We start from the raw sequence: 12819 nt of genomic DNA, 5'->3' as shown, positions 1-12819 counted from the left end.
AAAAAATCTCATCTCAACCAAATTCATTTCATCTCATTTTTTTCCTCATTGAGATGAGACTAGACGAGGCAATCGCAACCATTATCTCTTATAGCCAGAGCTCAGCTTATAAAAAGTTGAGATGAGAAGCCTCCGCCAGAAGTCCTGGACTACTGCCTATAATTGAAAATGGCTACCTAAGAGGTTAGAAATAAGACTTGGCAGCATCAGACTATAAAGAGAAAAAAGGAGCTGAATTCATTGTCTTCTTACCAGGCATAACTGTGCCACTAAAGAGGAAAATTTAGAAAAATCAAGCATGGAAGCAACACAGTAAGTAGGCACATGAAGAAGGAAGCAAACTTTTAGAAGTTATTTCAGACTATAAACAAGACTTAACGAAATAATAAATCAATGCTCCAACGTAAAGTTGACAATCTGGATGAGCCATTTCTCTGATTTCAACTTGCATGAGCTCTATGATCCCCAGAAAACACGATTCACTTGCTTGGAGAGCCCATGGCCCCATCGGCCTACAGAAGACCAAACACTGTCGCTATTTTTATTTTCACAGCATGTCAAACATCCCAGCATTGATATACCAGATCTGCGCCACAATTGCTCACCTGTTCTATGGACCCCCAATAGTATAGTTTAATGCTTCCGTGATGCCTTAAGGTTGTAATCATGTTTGATAAGGTTTGCTCTCAAAAGCATGGCTCTCACTTCCCGGTCGAATTCACTGCCAGTCTGCAAAACACGCTGGAAAGTGCCATTCCTCTGATCAGCATGACGAGCATAAAGGATTTTGTTGTGGGAGTCGATTCGAGCCTGCAGGATTATGCCAGTACCAATCATGAAAATTTATAAAACCGAATCTAAAAGCTCAAGTTGACCTGAATGGACATTAGTTACCTGTATTTGGTCATTAGTAATCAGAGCTTCAAGCTCTTTCTCCAGGCCTGTTACACTTGTATTGAAGGCATTTGCCATCATATGAAGGTCAACTGAGACAAATGGGAGAGTGTACTGGATCAGAGCTTTGCTGCGTATTTGCTCATACAGAGTCTCAACATGATCATGTAAATGGATATCAAGCAACAAGTTCGCCTTGAGATTTCCCAAATATTCCAGACAAGAAGCATAGTGGCTGCAAAAAGACAGAAACATGCATAGAGAAATCAAACAAGAAAGTGCCAGAAGATACTGAATCTACCCTTTCTTTACAGTTTTCCATGAAGTTACTGTAAAGCTGGGGCATTGTTGTTATTTACTTGCTTCATAATTGTAACCCTGAAGACAGTTCATATTGGGATGCCACACGCAAGAGAAACATGTGACAGAAAGAAACAGAATTTTTTCCTTTTTCTTTTTTTTGGTTCCACTTCCGTCTCTAAGTGTGTTTATCAATGTGTCTGTGCCCGATGTGAGCGACTCTAGTTCAGAATTGCCATTACATGTAATAAACTTCAGTTACCTAGTATAGAAATCATTGATGAGCTCCCTTATCTCCGGTACCAATTCCAAGAAATTCCTGAAGTTAATGTTGTCAATGACTTTGCTCTGACCAAATGAAACAATTCAAACTGTAAGAAAATTGGAAGTCACAAAACTTTGTTAAACTTCACTAGAACACCCATTTCAAACAGTAGAAGAATAGAAAATTTGCCTTCAGTTCTGCACGGTCAAAACTGGCAAGTGCACAAAGGCTACCATAGGTTGCAACATCCTGTGGTGCAATTACTTCTGTGTAGTTGTTCCCTAGTTCTGGGCCAGTTTCCAGGAACTGCAGATAATGATGGAAATATCAGACAAATATGTAAAATGAAAACACTTATAACAATGTGCACCAAAAGGATTATTACTTCCAAATCTCATGCATAGGTAGGACTTCCTTTCCATGAACTACACGACTCGTTAATATTTTTTAACCTATTTTTGCTCTTTCTTATCTAAAAGTTTAGATACCAGCTACGAATTTTATGCCCAGCCTATATATACCATTAGCCTTCCACTCAATTCAAAGGCAGCAGGATAAACTGGAAAGACAGATGTAGACAAAATAAAAGTAGTTTGCCATCTGATTAAACCAGAAAGCTTCTTGAACAACTAGCTTAAGAATTTTTACTTGGACAATACACAGTTTATCAAGATGAGAGCACCAAAAGGTCATCAAGGCACTATTTGATCTTTTCTAAATATCTCCTTCCCTTTTCACAATTTTGTCCAAGTTTCTCGGTTGAAAGCACTTCCATATCAATATAAAGATTTCACCACCCATGATTAGCATCATATATCTGTACAAAGCATTTTGTACCTATAATAAAAATTGTGTATCCAATCTCGCCCATTAGTATCCAAAATTCAACAGAATGAACAAACGTATCAATGTTAATAAGATCAGTAGCCAACACAAATTCCTAGCTCGTTGCACATTGCATGCTTACTCGTAACAAATTTGAAATTGGTTGACATGCTGAATGAATGCACAACACATAAAACATTTATCACTTCTGACTCTTTTACAGCACAAAGTTTCTTAAAGTACGAGGAGAAGCTATAGTAGGCATACCTTTCGAGCAGCAAGCTTATATTTTTTGCCTTCCAGATGAGCCAATCCAGCAGCACAACGTAGTTTTGCAATTGTAACAGGATCCAAGGCATCTTGGCTCTGCTCAGCCTTGCCAACATAACTTGCAACATGTTGGAACTGCCCCATCTCAATGCTAACCAGAATTGCATTCAGACACATATGAATAATATGCTTTGACGTAGTGCAATAGTCACGTGTACGGACATAATTCTTAAATGCCTCGCCAAGTTGACCATGTGCATAATAAAAATCTCCAAAATCATTGTATCCCATCCGAATGCTCTCTTTGATCAAATTTGTCTGGAGAAGCAAACGCATTAGGAGAGTTTAACAGAAAATAGACAGCTTAAAACTACAGTTACTGGGAATTGGAGCATTTGACAATTGACATCAATATGTCCGTTAACGGATTAACATTTGAGAGTTTGAGAAAGTTAAACATACACTTCCAATATAACCAACCGCAGCAAGAAAAGATAAGTATAATAATTTTACAGCAGGTAAAATAATCTGGACACAGGGAAATTCACTGCCTGAGCAATCTGGAACTTGCAACAATTGCAAACTCATGGCTTATTGAAAAAGATGAGCATGAAATAGCAAAGAGAGTTCGTCAAACACAGTAAAGAACAGTTCCACAAACTCAAAAAGATCATAACTAACTAGCTTACAGCCCAAAGTACAATATTTCAATAGAATTGATTGATGAAAATATAGAAACCACTTAATAATCTCTTTTGCCTTACAGATAATCAACAAAACCACCACACGTATTAGACAACTCACCAAATTCGGATACTCCAAAGGCCAAGCAATCATCACTAAAATATTACGAAAATCAAATTATCATATAATAAGTAAAAGTGTCTTAGAGCTAGTACCCAGACAAAAGATTAAGAGAATTGCTGGCTAGCACACAAATGTCACAGACATTAAATTTCAGCTGCGACAAAGAATTTCCAATAATATATCAGAGTAAGTGCTTGATTGGCACAGTGACTGAACCTCTTAGACCACTCTTGAACCCCAGCAAGATTTCCATAGCATTCGGCAAACCAAACTGTTATCGTCTTACTGAGAAAGGCAATAATCACTGTTTTTTAGATGCAACAATATCTTATGTTATTCATAGGGTTAACAACCCAGATACAATTCTACAAGACTCGTTTTTTCTAGAACTTATTTATCAAACAACTGCTCGAAACCTATTCTAACCCAAAAGTTAACACCTGAAGTAGCTGTTAATTCTATCATACAAGCACAAGACAATCAAAATAAAACTAACAATCACAAGTTCAAATTTTGGAAAGCTGAATTTTTCATAGCCTTATAGAAAAGTTCCTCACCAGACAAAGTTATTAAGTTGAAGACACAAAGAAGTCAAAGGTTAAGCATAAAAATTGATTATTCATTGTGATTGGGTTCATTAAATAATGACTCTACCCTGTAAGCATTAAGTTCATTCTCGAGCTTCTCCTTCCTTAACTCTGCCCGTCGGTCCACCGCATCAGCCCACGCATTGTCCGGCCCGTAATCAGGCCCCAATCGCCCATCAATCTTCCCGATAACCTCCCTAAATAACTGCGTGTTTTCCCCCTTCTTAATCTCGTCATACGCCATCCGCAAAGCTTCGAGCTGCATCGAAGGAACGCCGCATTTTTCAGCAATGAAAAGGAGACGACTGATCTTCGTGCGGCCAGTGTACAGCGCGGCGTAGGCCTCGATGTCCAACTGCTCGCCACTGATGATTGGGCGGTGGCGCTGCGATTCACCGGCTTCTCCGCCGTTAACGTAGATATCGTCGTCCTCAATAATTGTTCCCGCGGCGTCTTCTTCCGCTTCCATTGAGAGTATACTACCTAGTTCCGAAACGACGTCGTAATCTAGGGTTCTGTTGCTTCTTTCCCTCGACTCCACTCCCGTTTCTCAGTGTTGAAGTTGGTGCGTCTACTGTTCCAAAGTGCTTATAAAAGTGAGACTGAGACACGAGCGGGCGGTGATAAGCTATTGGGCTTCGCACGTGTGAATTTCTCGTAATCTGTTTTTTATTTTGATCCAAGATAATCTGACAACTTGAGCCCAGGCCCATCTACATCAAAATTTTGCCATAGGCCCATACCTTCTCAAGTACAATCTTTGTTTTCAAATTTTACCTGCTCTTCATTTTTCTCTCTTATTAGCATGTGTCTACGTATTCTGGTCCCTATCTAACTCCATCGATTTTGAGTTTTTTTATCAGATTTTATTAGAAAAATTAGGTATTGGACTTCTATAAATTCTAAAATATCAAGAAAAGAAGGTAAAAAATAATTCCCCATAGCCAAAAGTTAGTATCTAATGTTTATTTTTTCTTATATTTTAATTTATAATAGTTAACTAAAATTTTAGTTTAATTTTATTTGATTTATTTTAATATTTTATCGTTTGATTTAGTTGGTTGAAGTTAATTTTTTCTGTAATTTTTACTTCTTCTTAATATTTATTAAATTGATTAAATAGTATTGATGCGTGCTATTTTAGCATGGGTCCAGTGGGTTCAGATTTGGGCGTTGGGCCTGTATTGCTTAGAAAATGATTCGAAGAGAAGAGACCTGTAAAACAAAATATTAGCATTTCGACGCTCAAATTAATATTGAATTTTGAGAATAATAATTTGAAATAATAAAAAGCGTTGAAAGATAAAGCGTAAGGATGAAAAATATGAATAAATTGTGTTTGCAAAAGTAGTGAAGCACAACAAAGTGATAGCCAAAATTTCGACTGATGAGGGAGGCCCCCCACCTGGGGGGCTAGTTCCCTAATAGAAGAGTGTACTCCTTCATCAAGGAACTTAATAGTTCTTCCTATTTCTGCAATCAACAGATAAAATTTGTTGAGATAAAGCATGATCGGGTCCTATTTTTTGAGGATCGTGTTGTTAGAACTATTATTTAGGTGATGGAGAAGGGGACTCCTAGTCCACAAGAAATCTACTGAACCCATGAGTCTGAACTCTAACTTCGAGTCAGGATTCAATAGATCCATCTTTTATATATCTAATTCGAACTATCCGAACTCGTAATACCTGACATGACGCCCCCCTATATTTATTATGATCATTTTCTTGATCTTGATTTTCTTTTCTACTATTTATTATTTCAAATACTTCAGTATTCATGATTTAAATTCTTGTGCTTCATTTATTAGAAAGTATATTTATGCACACACCACGAGCGTTATCGAATCGTCGAGGGGATGGAACCATAAAATACACGTCGTCCTTGTACTAGGACTAGGAACCACAAGACTATCAATATTACTGTCTCATGCTGACAGATTCTAGGAAAATGCTGTTTTAGAAACTGTTTAAATGTCCATTAACCGTCTAACGACGTGATGATACAACCATATCTATATAGATATATACAACTGTCTGTTGTTTGGTTTAACCTTTTCGTTATTACCATTGTCAGGTTAACATGTTTGAATTACTGGCAATGATAGACACATTTTCTTGGCTTTTCTTCCTTGTTGCCGTCAACCCCATTTGCCCGGAAGCTTCCCTGCAGAAACTTTTTATGTTTTAACCCTCTTACATGCGTACATAAAGTAACTTAGTTTCAAAGATTCAATGACCAGTGATGTTCCAAGACAATGGATTTTCGTTTACTACTTTTCTTGTCTGCTGCACTTTTTTCTGCTGTGAGAACTTCCAGCACCATTGATTTTCAAGTTGGTGTCATTCTTGATTTAGACTCGCCAGTTGGGAGGATAGGAATGAGCTGCTTATGCACGGCGAGTTCTGATTTTTACGCAGCACATGCAGATTATAAAACTAGACTGGTCCTTAACGTCAGAGATTCCAACAACAGCGTTGTCGATGCTGCTGCTGCTGGTATGTGTTTCTTTTAGTTCGTTTCTCTTACAATTCATGGTTCTAGTCTTGAAAATAACTTTGTCCTAAATCAGGTTATTTTAAGATTTAACTGTCAGCAGTGGATCTCAGGGTCCATGTTGAAAATACTATGTTGTTGAGATATCGAGACATTTTAGGCGATTTTACTAATACTACGTTCCTAATGTTATACAATGATTCATTGCAGCTCTTGACTTGATCAAAGATGTTAAAGTGGATGCCATAGTTGGTCCTCAAAAATCCACACAGGCAAACTTTGTGATGGATCTTGGAGACAGGGCTCATGTACCGATTTTATCGTTCTCAGCCACAAGCCCTTCTCTCATTCCCCGAACTCCTTACTTTGTTCAAACAGCGCAAAGCGACGCCAACCAAGTCCAGGCTATTGCTTCCATAGTGAAAGCCTTTCAGTGGAGCCAGGTGGTCATTATCTATGAAGACACTGAATTCGGCCACGGCATTATGCCCTATCTATGTAATGCATTGCAAGACGTAAACGCCCGAGTTTCTTACAGAAGCTTGTTTCCAAGATCAGCCACCGATGATTTCATCAGCAAAGAACTGTACAAGATGATGACAATGCAGACCAGAGTGTTTGTGGTGCACATGACTCAGTGTCATGGAACTAAGCTTTTCAGGAAAGCTAAGGAATTAGGAATGATGAGTGAAGGGTATGCATGGATCGCAACAAGTGGGCTAATGGACTTGTTCAATCTGGCCGATTTTGACGATGTTGAAGCTATGCAAGGGGTTCTTGGGGTGAAGCCTCTGATCCCCATCTCCAAAGAACTTCACTCTTTTGCTGGCAGATGGATCAGGGTGTTTCTTCAGGCTAATCAGGACATGAAACTGTCCGACACAAGTATTTTTTGCCTTTGGGCTTATGATACTTTTACTGCACTTGCTACAGCAGCTGAAAGAGTTGGAAACAGTGAGAAGAATTCTAAGATGAACGAGTACAATGTCAATCCTGGCGACCTGTTTTCTTTAGGAGTCTCAGAAACAGGTCCAAAGCTTCTCCGGGCATTGTTGGCAACAAGGTTCAGGGGACTTGCTGGAGAATTCAATCTTGTTAATGGACAACTGGAGCAGACACCGTATCAGATAGTTAATGTTGTGGGGAGAGGCGAGAGAGAGGTAGGAATCTGGACACGTTCTGGAGGAATTTCCAGGAAACTAAATCTGAATATAACCAGCTCTTACTCTACTTCAAAAGAAAATTTTAGAACCATCATTTGGCCTGGAGAGTCTACAACGGCACCAAGAGGATGGGAATTTCCGGTGGGCGGTGAAAAACTAAGGATTGGGGTGCCACAGAAACCTGGTTTTAATGAATTCTTGAAGGTGCACAGGGATCCTCATACTAATGCAACTGAAGTTAGCGGATACTACAAAGATATTTTTGATTCCGTCATGGCATCATTACCGTATGCCATTCGTTATGAATACACTCCCTATCCATTTTTCAACCCTGATGGTTCCAGATGTGGGAGCTATGATGATCTTGTCTATCAAGTTTCGCTGCAGGTGAAATTCATATCAGACATTCTATCTTGCAAAGGCAATTTTGCTTAATATATATGATACTGATTGATTTCCATGGTGATGATAGGACTATTATGATGCTGCTCTTGGAGATATAACTATAACAGCTAACAGATCAATTTATGCAGACTTCACTTTGCCATACGCAGAAGGAGGTGTTACTTGTATAGTCCCCATTAAATATGAGGACGTGAATGATGTGCTCACATTTTTGCAGCCCCTGACTAAAGAGCTATGGCTAACGACTGCGGCCTTCTATATCTCAACAGGGTTGGCGGTTTGGATTCTTGGAAGTAGGATTATCTCCAGCTCCAGGGATCCGCCCGGTCAACATGCTGGCATGATTGGTTACTTCCCATTCTTTCCCGGTGATTATCGATCTCTTCCGTTTGACATTAGCTTTTACTTCGAGTGGAAATTGGTTGCAACTTTTTTCCAGTCTCTTGATCAGATCATTTTACTATCATGCCCTTTTTGTTTGTGACCCTTTAGTCACATATTTGCTTCAACTTTCACATCCGAACACTTTATCTTTAGGGACACTTTTATAATTTTAAAGGCATCTTAGTTGATGGATGACCATGTATTGTAACTATGCAATTATTCTCTCTTGTTCTTCGAATGCACCATATACTTCTGATCTCAATTCCGAACACCTTGTTTAGTGAAATTCTTGACAAGCCTTTCATCTGCATGCAGGAGAAGGAATTCAAGGCAGCTTACTCTGCCTGGTTCTGGTGACATGGGCATTTGTTGGCAGTTTGCTGAACTCAACTTACACTGCCAGCTTATCATCTAGACTCACAGTACAGAGGCTTCAACCTACTATAACCGATGTGAAGCAACTGATCAAGAATGGACACTATGTTGGTTGTCAAGAAGGTTCATTTCTTATCAGTTTCTTGATAAAGTTGGGATTTAACAAATCAAAAATCAAGACATATAAATCTGCTGAAGATTGTAATGAAGCTTTAATGCTGGGAAGTGAAAATGGAGGCATATCAGCCTACTATGATGTCTTGCCTCACATCAGGATGATCTTGTCCCAATACTGTGGCAAGTATATGATTGTTGGCCCTACATATCGCACCGATGGATTTGCGTTCGTAAGTGTCCATTTCCTTTCAAGAAACACATACATGTGTGGCTTTAAATGTGGTATATTTTATTTCAACAATGAACCCCATAAGCTCATTTGTCTACTGTTTTTCTGATTTTGCTCCTACTCAACAGGCTTTTCCCAAAGGCTCCCCTGCAGTTGCTGATATCTCTCGTGCAATTATCCAATTGACAGAGAACGGTACCATTCTAGAGATTGAGCAAAGGTTATCCAGCAACTCAGCATGTTTAGGGCCGGAGGGTACTAGCTCTCCAACCAGTGTGACATTGAGAAGTTTCCTGGTGCTTTTTGTCATCACAGGTTGTGTTACTCTTACATGCCTCCTACTTTCACTTCTCATACACCGCTGTAAAAACAGAGCTTCTCTTCAAATAACGTCAGATTTCAAGACCAAAGCCATGTCAAGAATTCATGCATTGTACCAAGATCTCAAGATCTTGTCCCAAAACTGCAAACTGGAGAGAAAATAATAAAAAGGTTCAAGAAGTTCGTTCTTTACTGTTTTTCATAGACATCAAGCCTGCTATATGAAGTGCTAATGCATAGTTCTGAAATGAGATCAAATAATTCAAGAGTTACATACTTCACACAAGAACAAGTTGCACGAAGAAAGAAGAAAGCAGAGGAAGGCACATGAATGCTCTCAGAACTAGCACTAATTCCTGAAATTATATACAACAAGCATCTAGCTGCTAAAAATGACAAGAAAAGGAACAGATTCCAGAAAACAGGAAGCAAGAAACCGGGACAAACAAAAATACAGATTGCCTCCGGTGCTGAAGACACTCAGCTCCTCAAAATGCAATATCTGCTTCATAACTCTTCATATCTACCGAGCACTTACGGTCATCTGCAACCTATAACTTTTTACACACTTCACCATCTACAGGAAACAACACTTTTCCTAAACTACTTGGACATATGAATACAGAATCTACACATAAACCACCTTTGGTATGAGTACAATCAATCTGAGTCAATGAAAACTTGATCTTGGTCAATTCTTCCGAATACTCCACAGTAAAATCTCCCACATGGAAGTGTACCCAGTTTCCTAAATTATCCAACATGCAGCGGGAAACTGCATGCTGCCCGTCCAACGTCGTCAACTGAAATTGCACAGGTTTAATGTCCCAGCCATGCACATTCTCAGAATTACATACTCGACGGCCCAATCTCTTGCCCACCCTTCCAAGCTGAAGTCTGAAGAACAGGCTATAAGTTCCTCTGGGAAATTGGAACTCAAGGTCGCCATCTACTTCAAGCCACCAGATTTGGTGTAGGTATGCCACTGTTTGAAATCTACACGAAATCAAGCAGGAAATCATTAATCAACAACCCCGACCACACAAATAACAGGACAGTTCATGCCCAAAGACAAAAAGACAGGGGAAAAGAAAAAAGAAGAACTAAAAAGACATTGACTCAAATAAAAGAGTGGGATCTCCTCTTTCTCATTTCTTGATCTTTTCCACTTAACATTATCTTTTTTAGTTCATTCACAAAGCTTATCCAAACTTAAGAAACACACCAGAACTATCAAATACAAACTGTTCCTCTTTAACCTTAAGACCAAAGAATAGTATAAAATAGACATTTTTGAGCTCTTTCAACATACATATTTGCCAAAAAGATTGGGAAGGCATATCATCCATCAGGAATTGTGCAAAAAAAAGCATGTATGCTGCTAGATCACGCACACGCACTCTTCACAAAAACCCACCTAGATTCACCAGTTGTAATGTGATTCCAATACCGCCGATCATCAATTCCGGTAATGGCCATCGCCTTTGAAGAAATTGCCAAACAAACCCCTCCTGTTCTCTTATCAATCCAAACTTCCTATTTCATAAAACAAACACACAAAGTTAAACTTCACAACTCTCAAAACCCAATAAATCATTGTCAACGAAAAAAATTAAGACGCACTTCCGCAACAGAAAAATCCTTGCAGAAAGCACAGACCTTTGTTCCACCATCAAAAGGATTAGGCCTACATAAGCCCGCATAGATATCCTTCTTGCCCTTGTCCCCAAGAGCTCGATCAGGAAATTTGTCGAGAATATAGCGATAGTTGGAGGGCAATTTAGGAACCCAGATAAAGTCCGCCGAGGACGCCGCCCTGAAAGCCCGGTTGAGTCGGGCCAGCTTGGCGATCTCCGGCGGGTCCAAGTAGGATAGCACCAAAGCCATACATGACTCCGGTATATCTTCCAGTTTGGCCCTCGGGCTCGGCCCGTCGGCCTCCCCCGGCAGAGAAGAAGCGTTTGCGCCCATTTCGATGGCCGGAAAACAAGAGAACCGGGTGGTTTCTAGAGAGAGAAAAGTGAAGGAAGGGGTCAATTTATACAATTGATATTCAGGTAATATAGGAGCGGAGTTTTTTTAGAGAGAGAAAAAGAAAGAAATTAGGAGGTGTAATCCTCTGCATCACATATGCTGACTGCTTTCGGTGTATCCGATCATTGCCTGAATTTACCTCATTCCCTCCGTTTCCATTGTGTACAGTTCCTTGCAGTGGGTCATGAATAGCTCAATGTTGCTCAATCTTGGACACTACTTTGTTTTCATCTCATCATTTCTAACAAATCCTCTATATATATATATATAATTGATAATTATAATTTAATTTAAAAATAAACAAATAATATTATACAATGACTCGTTACAATTTTTTTTTCTACGACTCCAATAAAAGTGTCTTCAAATAAATTTTTAATTAATAATAGTAACCAATGACACAATTAGGAATGACATGGGATCGGATTTGAACTGGTCAAATTTTGAAATTTGACTCATGAAAACATTATTTGGACAAACAAGAGAATGCATTGAGATTGGACGGAATTGCAGGAACTGGCACCGGAGACAAAGTGGAACTTTCGTCAGGCTCTGACATGGAAGAGCAGGGTTCTTATCCGGTAAACTGTAATGTAGGCTTCTCCCGCACACGCTCAATCGGGAGCGTGAAGCGCAAACAACGCTGATAAGCTGCGAATGAATATAATTAAACTGTTTCTGCTTATCACATAATAAAATTTTTTATCATCACTATTTTATTTATTTCTTACTTAAAAAAAAAACGGGTGAAAATTAATTTTGAAAGTGGGAAAAAAAATGTAAATTTTGATAGTTTTTTTTTTTTTCCGACTCATGGTGATTAAGACTGTATTTGACTAAATTTATTTAAAAAATTATATAAGCTCGTACATCTTATAAAATATTAAATTTAATTTTAAAAATAAGTTCACAAAATATCTTATAAAATAAAATTATGAAACTTATAAGATAATAGTAACCAAATTTGTAATTAATTTGAATAAATTTATTAAATTCTTATAAATAACTTGACAACTACTTACTTTTTTTAAAAAAAATTACAAGCTCCTAATATATTATTTTTAGATTTTATAATATATTTTTCTAAAAAAAATTAATAAAAACTTTGTATCATCTTACAAGCTATCAAATATCTGATTATCTAAATATATTTTCAATTAAGAAACTATATTATTTATTTAATTATTTATAAAAAAAAATTATAGTTTTGCATATCAAACGATTCGCGATATTCTTACTATAAATTTAAGATTTAAACAAGACCTCTCACATTATTATTAAATTTCTATATATAAAAGTACAATTATTGCTTTTAGTTTAGCATATTCATATTAATATTTTAAAGTT

The 12819-nt window shown here is 38.0% G+C and overlaps 3 protein-coding genes across 4 annotated transcripts; 1 reads left to right on the top strand and 2 right to left on the bottom strand.

Moving 5' to 3' along the window:
- Positions 1-214: 214 nt before the first annotated feature.
- LOC105172051 (COP9 signalosome complex subunit 1) lies at positions 215-4519 on the bottom strand. Its single transcript, XM_011093393.3, has 6 exons — positions 4016-4519; positions 2552-2872; positions 1649-1765; positions 1457-1542; positions 895-1129; positions 215-810 (listed from the first exon to the last, which is right to left on the bottom strand). The coding sequence occupies exons 1-6, from the start codon at positions 4415-4417 to the stop codon at positions 634-636; spliced, it is 1338 nt and encodes a 445-aa protein (XP_011091695.1). The 5' UTR covers positions 4418-4519; the 3' UTR covers positions 215-633.
- A 1809-nt stretch (positions 4520-6328) lies between these two features.
- On the top strand, positions 6329-9602 carry LOC105174315 (glutamate receptor 2.2-like). The gene is made up of 5 exons (XM_011096375.3): positions 6329-6446; positions 6655-7994; positions 8080-8380; positions 8712-9118; positions 9246-9602. Exons 1-5 carry the CDS (start codon positions 6329-6331, stop codon positions 9600-9602), a joined length of 2523 nt encoding a protein of 840 aa, XP_011094677.2.
- Positions 9603-9770: 168 nt separating this feature from the next.
- On the bottom strand, positions 9771-11521 carry LOC105172040 (F-box protein PP2-A13). Of its 2 annotated transcripts, none has more exons than XM_088878033.1 (3): positions 11062-11521; positions 10856-10974; positions 9771-10434 (listed from the first exon to the last, which is right to left on the bottom strand). In XM_088878033.1, exons 1-3 carry the CDS (start codon positions 11407-11409, stop codon positions 9990-9992), a joined length of 912 nt encoding a protein of 303 aa, XP_088734159.1. In that variant the 5' UTR covers positions 11410-11521; the 3' UTR covers positions 9771-9989. The 2 variants fall into 2 exon arrangements, with proteins under 2 accessions (XP_088734159.1, XP_011091685.1); XM_011093383.3 differs by having other exon boundaries at positions 11098-11512.
- Between the last annotated feature and the right edge of the window lie 1298 nt (positions 11522-12819).

This window comes from Sesamum indicum, linkage group LG1, assembly GCF_026168435.1.
Source record: "Sesamum indicum cultivar Baizhima isolate 11 linkage group LG1, ASM2616843v1, whole genome shotgun sequence".
In the NCBI taxonomy this organism is placed as follows: domain Eukaryota; kingdom Viridiplantae; phylum Streptophyta; class Magnoliopsida; order Lamiales; family Pedaliaceae; genus Sesamum; species Sesamum indicum.
The sequence above is the reverse complement of the archived record's forward strand: the minus strand, read 5'-3'. Positions and strand labels throughout refer to the sequence as shown.

What these genes read in the sequence shown, in the direction of transcription:
- LOC105174315 (XM_011096375.3), top strand. Translation starts at nt 6,329, where the DNA reads ATGAGCTGCTTATGCACGGCGAGTTCTGATTTTTACGCAGCACATGCA. An exon ending in TGTCGATGCTGCTGCTGCTG is followed by an intron (nt 6,447 to 6,654) that starts GTATGTGTTTCT and finishes GATTCATTGCAG; the next exon opens with CTCTTGACTTGATCAAAGAT. An exon ending in GCACCGATGGATTTGCGTTC is followed by an intron (nt 9,119 to 9,245) that starts GTAAGTGTCCAT and finishes CCTACTCAACAG; the next exon opens with GCTTTTCCCAAAGGCTCCCC.
- LOC105172051 (XM_011093393.3), bottom strand. Translation starts at nt 4,417, where the DNA reads ATGGAAGCGGAAGAAGACGCCGCGGGAACAATTATTGAGGACGACGAT. An exon ending in ATCAATGATTTCTATACTAG is followed by an intron (nt 1,130 to 1,456) that starts GTAACTGAAGTT and finishes GTCTTTTTGCAG; the next exon opens with CCACTATGCTTCTTGTCTGG. An exon ending in TTACTAATGACCAAATACAG is followed by an intron (nt 811 to 894) that starts GTAACTAATGTC and finishes ATAATCCTGCAG; the next exon opens with GCTCGAATCGACTCCCACAA.
- LOC105172040 (XM_088878033.1), bottom strand. Translation starts at nt 11,409, where the DNA reads ATGGGCGCAAACGCTTCTTCTCTGCCGGGGGAGGCCGACGGGCCGAGC. An exon ending in AGGATTTTTCTGTTGCGGAA is followed by an intron (nt 10,975 to 11,061) that starts GTGCGTCTTAAT and finishes TTTATGAAATAG; the next exon opens with GAAGTTTGGATTGATAAGAG. An exon ending in ATTACAACTGGTGAATCTAG is followed by an intron (nt 10,435 to 10,855) that starts GTGGGTTTTTGT and finishes GATTTCGTGTAG; the next exon opens with ATTTCAAACAGTGGCATACC.